This window comes from Spermophilus citellus (genome assembly GCF_964194105.1).
Source record: "Spermophilus citellus genome assembly, chromosome: 17".
NCBI classification, from domain to species: domain Eukaryota; kingdom Metazoa; phylum Chordata; class Mammalia; order Rodentia; family Sciuridae; genus Spermophilus; species Spermophilus citellus.
The window spans coordinates 48,845,010-48,855,877 of NC_138199.1; the positions used below are offsets into that span (position 1 = coordinate 48,845,010).

Sequence of the window (10,868 nt, forward strand, 5' to 3'; positions counted from 1 at the left end):
TGAAGAAGGTGAACCCCAGCTCTTGTTTATTTACTTGTTGAAAAAGTCACAGACATAAAATGACCAGAGTACAAGCTCAGAGAGGGGCGTATCAGAAACAAAAGGACTGGGGATTGCAAGAAGTTCAGTCCATAGTTCTGTTTGTTGGCAGAACTGTGGATTGAAGCCGGGACCTCAAGCTTGTTTGGCAAGTGCTCTCCCCCTGAGCTGCACCCCTCCCTCCCAGCCCAAAGAAGGAACTCTTGATCCCATTTGACAAGTAGGGAAATTGAGGCACAGGCAAAGAGAGGTGAAGTAATTTTACTCAAGGTCAGACAGCATAACCACCTATTAATAGATTATTATCATTAAGTTCAAACTTGGGAGCAGAGTTTTAAACCCTGTCCGTCTGACTTCTAAGTAAGTGCTCTTGTCCATCTGGTCTGCAACAGTGGGACTCCCTCCCTCCACACAAACAAAGCAACCCACCCCAGGAGGACAGTGGCATCACACACCCCCACCATCAACAACTTGGATATTTCTTGGGAGGACTATGGAAGGCTGTTTGCTCTCAGTATCTGAAAAGAGGAAGGGGCTAACAGCAGGCTGGCTTGCAGGGCCACCCCTGAGCACTGAGGACACACCAGTGTCCAGTGATCCAGTGATCATGAAGCATTGAGTGAAAGTCAAAGTGGCCGTGATGGCTCCCAGAATGAGTACCAGGCCTTGTACCACTCTTGGTTTCTAAAACCCTTCATGAGCCCGCAGTAGGAGCAGACTCCCACTGATAAAGGGAAGTTTCTTGTCAGCCTTGGTGGTGGGGGCAGGGCTCAGAGCTGGATTTAAGATGACCCAGTAAACATAGGAACATGAGTGCTCCTGACCTGGCTTTGCTGCAGCTTCGTCACATCCCTCCCACCCCACACACACCTTTTGTCTGCTCTGCTGTACTCTTGAGCTCCTGCAGGTTGTGAGCTCAGCAATTCTTGGATTCCTCCCAGGACAGCCCAACACTTTGTCCACAACAGTCAGTCAATATTTGCTGAATTAAATCTGGGGCCCAGTCTGGGAGCTCCTGGATGAGGAGCCAGACTGTCTGATGACTTTGAATCTCATCTCCTCACACTCCTTGCTTTGTGACTTTGAACATGCCACTTAACCTCTCTGATTCTCAATTTTCTCACCTATAAAATGGGAGCTGCTGTAAGAGAGACCTGTGCAACTGCACTTGGGAGGACCATGCACTTGGTTTGATGCTCTGCTGTTCCTGTATTGAAATTCTTAACCCAATTTTGAAGAGGGTACCCTGCATTTTCTTTCTTTTGTGGGGGTGGGAAGTATTGGGGATGGAACCCGGGGCACTTTACCATTGAGCCCAAGTCCTTTTTTTATTTTTTTACTTTGAGACTAGGTCTAAGTTGCCGAGCGCCCACTGAATTTGCCCAGGCTGTACATGAACTTGGAATCTGCCTGCCTGAGCCTCCAGAATTGCTGGGATTACAGGCGTGTGCCACCACATCTGGCAGCATTTTCATTTTGCAGTGGACCCTGCAGATTCTGTAGCTGTCCTGAATGGGAGTGACAATATTCCCTGTCTCCCAGAGTTGCAATGATTAAAAGAAATGTTCTGCCTAAAGTGCTTAGCACATTAACAAGTGCCCAGTAAATGGGAACAAACGCCTACCGTCCCCTATTAGATCATCCCCAGTGCTTGCTGATGTGCGATGGATAAATAAAATGACCATGACCCAATGAGTGACAGCCTGGGAACATCTGGAAGCAAAGGTGCCAGGCCAACAGGAGATGAGGCTGTGGATGGAGGTTTGAGAGGAGTTAGTTGCAAGGGAAATGGGACCGTTTCGTGCCCTAGATTGTAGAGCAGTAGTTTCCTCCACAGCCAGTGATCCCTTCTGTAGTCCAGACCCCAGTGCCCACACCCCACAAGAAGTCCCCTTGGTAGTAAGAGCTGAGCCCGTGGGTTCCAGTCTTTATTGTTGGGGTGTGGTCTAGCCACCTCCGCCCCCCAAAACGTCCTCAGTCTCCAACTTCAGGAGTGCACCTTCCGCCTTGCCCCGCGAGGCTGGGATCGGTGCTTGACCAGCACTGCCGCCCCGCCCAAGGTCACGAGGGGGCGTGGCCTCGCGCTCAGGCTGGGGCGTCGCTCAGAGGAAGGGGTTGGTGCCAGACTGCGAGCCCGGGTGCAGCGGCCCAGCCGAGGCGGAGGTGGGCAGCAGCGGCTGCGGCAGGCTGGCGGGCGGTGGGGCGAAGGCTCCAGCCTGTGGGAAGACGCTGACGGAGGCGGGAAGGGTCATGCCGACCGGCACGCTGCTGAGCGGGAGGGGCAGGGAGGCACTGTAGGTCATGGAGCCCAGGGGCGCCCCGGTAGGCCCGCCGACCGGCAGGCCCAGCGCAGGTGACCCGGTGCGCATCTGGTTCAGGGTCGGCCTGCCCTGCTCACCGAACGGGTTAGTGGGGGACGGAGCGCTGAGTCCTGCGAACGAGAGAGGGCGCAGGACTGGGCGGCGAGATCTGGGTCTCAGAGCCAGGGAAGAGGAAGACGTAGGGCAGCAGCTGGGCTCTGCCAGGAGGGCAGGAGAGAGCAAGGCTCTGGGTGTCGAGGGACTCGGAGGTGCCCTACCTGTCAGGAAGGGATTCCGGGTCTTCGCAGCCTGTGGCGCCTTGACCAATGAGTCAAGGTTGACCAAGGAAGAGGCCGAGGGGCCCAGGAAAGACTCTGGGGTACGGCAGGCGCGGGTCTCCTGTCCAGGCTGGGTTAGTGCTTCTCCTAGTACATCCAAGTCAAAGGCATCTGGCTCCTTCGTGCTATTTTGCTTGGAAGTGGGACTAGGGTCTCCAAACAGGTCCAACTCTGAAAGGTACATGATAGAGCTTGTTGGTGGGAGACAGATTGGCCACTGAGGTGAAGGGAAGAGGGCAGGAGCCCAGTCTGCTGGGCCACTCATTCCCAAAGCCTCAGTATCTCTTGGCCTCCTGCTCACCCACAGGGCTGCTGGGCTTCCCTGAGGGCAAGGCCTGCCCCTCCAGACCCTCCTTGGTTTTTGTGGATTCTGGAGGTTTGGCAAATAGGTCGAAGTTCGAGGTACCACCTAGAACTAGACAAGGAGAAAGAGGGAGATGAGTTGGCAAAAAGGGCAGGCACTGGTATGACCCCTTTCCTGGGAAGTGGCCCTCTTAGCACAGTACCTGCTGGCACCAGAGGGAGGGGGACCCAGAAGACCCTCTGCCCTCCGCTTACCAGGTGTGTCAGAAGACTCCATGGAGGCCCCCCAAGGGTCAGCTCCAGTGCTGGGGAGTTTGTGGTGGGGAGACTTTGGTGCCCAGGGGTCTGTGGTGGGGAGTCCAGCAGGCAGCACTGGGGTCCTGCCCCAGGGCTCAGAGGAGGAGAGGGTAGGAAGCAAGTCCCAAGGCTGGCTTCGGGACAGAGCATTTCCTGAGGGGACTGGAGACCAGGGGTCTGCAGAAGGTCCCCAGGAAGAGCCACTGGGTTCTGTGTTCGGCCTGAGACCTAGAATGGGAATAGCACAGGTGTAAACCCAGACCCCCAGCTCCCAGAATCCTCGTGCAGTGCCTCTCCCAGTTACACAGCCCAAGTGGGAGGTATGGGAGCCACTTGACAGGTGGAATGCTGGCTCAGGAGCAGCCAGCAGCTGAAGTCCAGGTTAATTATCCCAGGCCTCTGGACCCCCAGGCATGGGCAGTGTTGGCCACCTTCCCATTCAGGGCTGGAATGGCTAGAGGGCAGCAAGAGAATCTCTACTGAGATTCACATCACTGGGTTCTTTCACCATAAAAGCCAGGTCACAGAGGCAGCTGTGACTGGGGGAGGTGAGAGATTTGCCCCAGCTAATGTGGGGAAGTGGTTGACCATAGTGGCTGGGAAGGAAGGGGCTTTCTGAGACCAACCTAGGAGCCTCTTGCAGACCTGCATACCCACCTGGGATGTCCCATGGGTCAGCAGAGCAATGTGTGGAGGGTGGGGCTGTGGCAGGTGCAAAGATGTCAGCCAAGTCCAGGATGGAGGACTGTGGAGGGGAGAGGCAGCTTGGACGTAGGCAGGGCCCAGAGGGAGGGCAGGCCCTGACCTGCCAGCCTAACTCGAACTCATTCCCTCCTTTATTCATTCCACAAACATCTCTTAATGATCCCTCACCTCTGTACAGCTTCCAGTTTATAAAATGTTTCCTCATCCATTGACTGCCCACTTTCATAACAACCCTGTGAGGAAGGTAAAGCAGGTGATATACCCACTTTACAGATGAGCCAGTTCAAGCCCAAAGAGGGGAATTGGTTTGCCTGAAGTTACACAGCCAGGGAGAGGCAGCGCTGGGATAGAATTCAGGCCAGCAGAAAGAGGCCGTAAGAGCAGAGATGATCTTTTTTTTTTTTTTTAAACAAACCTACCTCCATAGGTCAGTGTCCAAGAAAAACTGAACACATGAATGTGGGCAGAAAGGGGATAGAGACACCCCTTGGGCGGCCTGAATAGCTTTGGAGGGTGGTCTTGCTCTCAGAAGCCATGTACTCCCCCACCCACCCCTGCCAGGCTGCCCAAGATGTCTTCAGCACCATGTGCCAGAGCCAGCCCCTAGTCGTGATCCACAGTATCCCATCATCCTACAATATCAAGATCAAAGAACCTACTGTGTAGAAGGGAAAACCAAGGCCTAGACAGTGATATTCTCCAAGTCATAAAGTAAGTGGCAGCAAATCCAAGGATCTTAGTCAGGATCTTGTCACATCCCATTTTGCTATCAGCTCAAGTCTAGATCATGTGTATGGGACCAGGGGCTGTTACATGCTGCCACCCCCATTTTCCTTTAATAAATATTTAAGTAGTACTTACTATACACCAAGCACTGTTCTACGCTCTACAAATACTAAATTACCTCCCAGGCCTGCTGGCCTACGCACCCCACTTGCTCCCTACCTGACTGGTTTTCAGCTTCTCTTCCTCCTTTTTCTCTTCTCTTCCTGGTTCTGTGTCCCCCCGATGGCGATGGTGAACCACAGCCCCTACACCATTGGCCACCGGGGAGTCATCTCCCCGCCAGGACCTCACCTCCTGCAGAAGGTACAGAGGCAGGAGGAGCATGAGCAGTTCAAGCTGAACTTGAGGGGACCTGTGCGCCCAGCCTGGGGTCAAGGAGAGAGCAGGGTGGGAGGTACCAAGTTAGAGCAGCAGAGAAGCCAGTTAGTGCCCGTAGCATCTCCACCAGCACCGCACTGGGGCACCTGCAGCCCAGGCCCAGGCGGCCCAGCCCACTCACTACCTTCTGGTGCTCTTGCTGGCTCAGGCGCAGAGCCAGCTGCAGCTGTAGGTCCTCGTCCCTGTGGGAGGCTGGGGGTACTGGCTGCAGGGAGGAAGACGGGTGAACTTGACTCAGCACTCCCCACCCTTGGTCAGAGGGCCAGCATAGCTTTGCCCAGGAAGCAGGGATGGAGACAGAAATGGCCACCATAAATGGGGCGGGCAGTGAGGATGTGGCTTAAGGATCAGGAAGCTGGGTCTTTCTCTTCTGGTGGCCTGAGTGCTCCCCTAGCACCACCATATGTGCCCAGCTGCTTCTTACCTGGTCTGCCTGCATCCACAGAGGTTATGGCAGAGATGATATCAGAGGTACTATCACTGTCCTCCCTAAAGGACAGCTGATGGGGGAGCAGCAATCCCAGTGTTTTCAAGGATGTCTGTCAGCATGCTCCCCTCCCCCATCACAAGGCCCTTCAAACATACTGTATACCCCAACCACACGTCACACTCCCAGGCCCAACCAGAGAGGACTGAAGTCCAAGAGGGTCCTGCCTGAAACAAACCCAGGGACACAGGCCCTACACTGTCCTTGAGAGAGGAGTAGGGCTTGAGGCCCAGGGTGGGAAACCCGAGTCATGGAGCACCAGGCCTCTCTCCTCCCTCTGCGGCCCGCCCGGGACAACTGAGGTCTCACCTTCTCAGCCTCTTCTCGGCTCATGGCCAGTGCTAGCTGCAGCTGCAGCTCCTCTTCTCCTGACGTCTGGGGCCGCGCTTGCTCCAGGTCCGAGGCATAGCGGGGGGATGAGGAGGCAGCTGCAACAACCATCATGGCCTCTATGACCACACTAGTACCCACAGGGCCACAGTACCCACATTCCTCTGCCTGCTAGGAAGCTGAGGATCAGATAGGGAAACTGAGGCAAAAAACCAACAACTGACTGTCAAGGGCTCCAGTAAGCCAGGTGTTTTACTGGGCACTTCCTGTAGATTCCCCATTCCACCCAGGAAGTGCAGATGCCAGTGCCACCTTAGCAGATGGGCAGACACCTCAGAGGGTGCCAGGATCCTGAAGCAGGACTTGAGCTCAGGTCCCTTGAATCCTGCTCTTGGACTCTTCCAGCTGGACCCCACTGTGCTTGGAGCCAAGAGGAGTGGGAAGGCAGGAACTTCCAATATAACAAAGTCACAGCCCAAAGCTCTCAGCAAGCCATCAACAACTTTATGAAAGCAGGGCCATTCTAAGCCACATCAGGTAGTGCACACCTATAATCCCAGCTACTCAGGAAGCCAAGGCAAGAGAATTGCAAGTCTGAGGACAGCCTTGCAATTTAGTGAAACTCTGTCTCAAAATAAAAAGGGCTGGGGATGCAGCTCAGAGGTGGAGCTTACCTAGGTTCAGTCCCCCATCCCCAGCCTCCAAAAAAAGGAGGGCTATTCCAGAGTTCCTCAGATCAGCCTTCACTGCTGGGGGAAGCATTCAGGAACTGCCCAGCAACTGCCCCTATTTTCAAGGGCAGTGCCCTCAAGAGAGAGAGTTAAGAGGAATGCCACATGTCTGGTTGAGGGCCTTTTTTTGTTTTGTCTTGTTCTTGTTTTGTTTTGCTTTGTTTTTTTTAACAGATCAAACAACAGAAGTTATCCCCATCTTACAGATAAGGAAACTGAAGTTCAAAGAGTTGGTTATCCAGGTCACACAGCTTGGAAGGGGTACAATAGATGGTATCTGACCCGAGTCTGTGCAAACACCATGCCATCCTAGCAATGGTTAATTAATAAATTGAATGGCGAATGTATAATAACATTATATTTGAGCTAACTTGAGCAGTGCTTGCTATGTGGGAGCATTATATCTTGCACATTACACTCCTTATCTTGCTGGTCCTCATAACATCCCTCCAAGGTAAATACTATTCACCATGGTTCAGGGTTGCAAAGCCAGGGTTGGACTCTGGCCACCTCCCTGTCCCAGCCACACTCTCGGGGCTCACTCACAGGTGTAGGAGGATGGAGAACCCCGCTCACCGCGGCGGCTGAAGCCCAGCTGCCCGCTGCCGATGCCTGCGCCCTCCAGGGCCATGCGCTCCTTGGTCTTAAGGGCATGAGTTCGCTCCTGCCGCAGGCGCTCCTCGTCCTTGAGCAGGGCCATCACCTGCTTGACCTTCTCGCGCACGTTGACGCCCTGGTCCTTGCCATCGCGGTCGATGTACTGGAAGTCCTTGAGCGTCTGGATGGTGTAGAGGTTCTCACGGCACTGGTGCGCCACGCGCTCCGACCCGGTCTTGAGTAGATAGTCCAGCAGCGTCAGCGCCTTGTACACGTGCCGCCAGTTCTTGCCACTGTCGTTGAGCCGACGCCACAGCATGCCCATGACCTCGGCGAAGGCCACCGTATTGAAGGTCAGGTCGGCGATCTCCGACATAAGGGAGCTGGGTGGACCCCAGGGGTCATTGCTAGTAGCCTCGCGCACTTTGATCTCCGCCTCGGAGTAATTGTGCACGATGTTCTTCACTTGGCGGCGGAGCGCAGAGGTCGTCATGGCTGGAGACTTGGAGGTGGGCGGCCCCCGCCCCCGTTGGAGGTGGAGGGCCGAGGGCCACCGTCGCGAGGTCACGGTCTTGAAGGTCGAGCCGCCGTGCTCTCAGCAGGGCGGCTGTGTCCTTGGGTCCCACATGGGGCTGAGGAAGAGAAGGTCTGGAACTCAGGATCAGTGCTCCCCTCCCAAGGGTCACTCAGCACTGACTGACAAAGGCCTAGCCAGAATGTTCCAGCTGGTAGGAACAGCCTTCAGTGGACACTTACTTTTATTTTTCTTATTTTACTTATTATTCAGCAGGTATTTGTAGCTTGGCACACCCATCTACACAACCACACCAGAGATGCCATGATAACTATCTCCACTCACGCATGGGGATAGTGAGATTCAGGAATTCCATGGCTTGTCCAAAATCACAGAGCTGCTAAGTGGGGGGCCAGGATGACCCAGAGTGGGTGGCCTCAGCGAGGACCTTAAAATGACCGCTATGATGCCCACTCCCCTGCCTCGCTCCTGATTGGCTCCCTCTGGGGAGGATCTTGCTCACAGGTTTCCTGCCTTCTTTGTTCCTTCTCCTCTTTTCCTCCTAAGCTGATTTTTATAGTTTGATTAGTTCAGCACCTGGTTCCTGAGACCTTCCCTGGGTCAGGCCCTACACCAAGCTCAGGACACGTGTGTTGGTTCACCCACATTTGGTTGTGAGGGTACAGATGATCACAGTCCAGTGCAGGCATGCACAGAAGAACAGAAGATGCATGCAAGGAAAATCTGAGGAGACTTCTTAGAGGAGATGGTGGCTGAGCCAAGATCGGGGACCCAAAGGGGAGGAGGAGAAGAAGGGGGAGCCACAGAGAGAGCAAAGGGAAGGAGCTTGTGGGGGTAGCTGTGTGTCACAGAGACCTAGCCACCACTACCCCCCGCCACCCCCAGAGGCCAGAGAGGGGATGTGACCTGCTCACATCATATGGTGTGTAGTTGGAAGGGCTTGGGGCTGACATCTACATTTCCATAAGATTAATCCGATACTTATTATCACTGTTACTAAATTGGTAATTAATGAATCTGAATATTTTACTATCTCAGTTCCATTTTCTCAGCCAAAATAGAAGCTCTCTGAAGGCAGGGACAATTCAGGCTCTTCAAACTCCCAAGGCCCTGGGTGCATAGAAGACCTCTAATAGCCCAGCACAGGGAGGATCAGGGCTAGCCTCCCTCCCTTGCCCCAGCCTCAGGGCCAGGCCCAAGATAGAAAAATTCTCTCAAGACCCTATCAGAAACCAAAGAGGAACCTCTCTGCCACCTCCCTTCCTCTGGCACTGGTACAGGGACAAGGCACATGCACTGGCTGAGCTTGTAGAACCTCCGCTTCCCCCATGCCATCGCGATAGCCACGGAGATCGCACCTCCCAACATCACCCTCCTCCCCAGTCTAGCTGTGTCAGCTGGTCCCCAAGCTGCCAGAGACAGGACTCAGAAGGCTGTCCTGCTCCCAGGGCCCTCAAAGCCACTCTCCTTCCATCCCGGTGCTGCTAGTGCTGAGCTCAGTCCAAAGCATCCCACAGGCCTTGGCAAGTCCCGTCAGGGCCCAGGTGCCTCAGAGGGCATGGCCCCGAGGATCTGATCCTGTGGGAGCCAGGCAAGATGAAGTGTGGCTGGCCCAAAGTGCTGCCTACCTTCTGTCTGTCTTTCTGTCCAGCTGGTAGTAGGCCTTCTGTGGGGATGCTATGGCCTCAACTTGTTTAACTCCTGCCCTCCCCCTTGCTAGTGACTCAGACTTGTCTTTACCTCCCCAAGGGGCGGGGCAGGCCAGCAGTGGCAGAGTCAAGATGGGAAATAATTGTGCTCAGAAGCTGGCCCCAGTGCATGCCCCTCCCTGCTGGCCAATGGAACTAGCAGAACCAGTCTGGTATCCTGATTCCACCAGAGCCCTACCTGGGCCTGGCTGCTCTAGCCCTCCTTCCGGTCTTAGTGGGAGGGGGAACTCCTGGTGTGGCCGGGCAACCCTGCCTGGACTTTTCTTCTAGGAGGAAGGTGGGCATCTCTGCACACCTCTGCAGGAACTGGGGTGGGAGAGGGGCCAGAAACAAAGGGAGGTGCCTTGACCTCCTCCCCCTAGAGTTTGAGGGGACAAGGTAGGGAAGAAGAGGGGGCAGAGTGAAGGCAAGGGAGTCCAGAGGGGGGAGGAAAGGCAGTCAGGAGGAGCAGCTGGGAGCCCTGCCAGCCGTGTTACAAGCAAAGGGTTTTATCGAACACAATATGCCCAGGAATAAAAGGGAGTGAAATAGAAACCCCGCTGCCGATAAGGCGCAGCGGCAGTGGCAGCCCCAGGCAGCTTGTATGGAATTACTGCAGTGACCTTGAGCCAGACCCTGTCAGGTGGAGGGAAGGACACTGAGAAGCCAGGACTTGGGAGGCCAATTCAGATGGGGCAGGAGGCAGGAGGGGACAGGTAGAGGGGGCGAGTAGGCTGGGATGGGACGGCGGGGAGGGTAGGGGTCTACAAACGACTCAGGAGAACTGGGGGGCCGGGGCTTCTCTTCTCAGGGTCTGCAGGATGGGAATGGGGAGAGACCTGGAGAGAGTCCCAAAAGTCAGCACTGTGTAAGCAGATGGCATCCCCAGAGTGGGGTTCAGAGAGATGGGCAGAACCTAGATCTGTCCAGTCACATGCACAAGTTTGCTCAAGTCCGCATGTGCCCCTTCAGCCAGCAGCCCCTCCCCATCCTCTACTCCCCTCCGTCCAGCGTGAACACGGAGGAGTGGCAGGACCTTTCTTTTGCTGAAGGGACAGGAGAGTGATGCTAGCCCTAAGCTTCTGTTGGTTTTGTCAGCTCTGGGGCAGCTGTGTGCTGGGGGCACTGGAGTGGGCTGAGGGTCACCCTGGGGCTAGACGTGCAGCAGGAACCCAGGAAGAAGGACCAGCAGAGATGTGCCAGAATTTGTGAGGAGTGCCACCAAAGATGCTAGATGCCACCAAAGACATTAATCCCGGGATGGAGAGGGAGACCCTGAGTCTTTCCCGGGGGTGACTCGGAGGGACAGGGGACACAGGTAAGAAGCTTTCAAGTCCTCTACAGCCCAGCCCTG

The 10,868-nt window shown here is 55.0% G+C and overlaps 1 protein-coding gene across 3 annotated transcripts; it reads right to left on the reverse strand.

The window, feature by feature from the left end:
* Nucleotides 1-2,141: 2,141 nt before the first annotated feature.
* On the reverse strand, nucleotides 2,142-7,793 carry EPN3 (epsin 3; the record flags this gene model as incomplete). 3 transcript variants are annotated; one of them, XM_081271822.1, is made up of 9 exons in its annotated part: nucleotides 2,142-2,470; nucleotides 2,618-2,848; nucleotides 2,979-3,086; nucleotides 3,236-3,505; nucleotides 3,935-4,022; nucleotides 4,928-5,062; nucleotides 5,271-5,351; nucleotides 5,943-6,061; nucleotides 7,241-7,784. In XM_081271822.1, the coding sequence occupies 9 exons, from the start codon at nucleotides 7,782-7,784 to the stop codon at nucleotides 2,142-2,144; spliced, it is 1,905 nt and encodes a 634-aa protein (XP_081127948.1). The 3 variants fall into 3 exon arrangements, with proteins under 3 accessions (XP_081127948.1, XP_081127947.1, XP_081127949.1); XM_081271821.1 differs by having other exon boundaries at nucleotides 2,979-3,092; XM_081271823.1 differs by lacking the exon at nucleotides 5,271-5,351 and having other exon boundaries at nucleotides 2,979-3,092; nucleotides 7,241-7,793.
* Nucleotides 7,794-10,868: the final 3,075 nt, after the last annotated feature.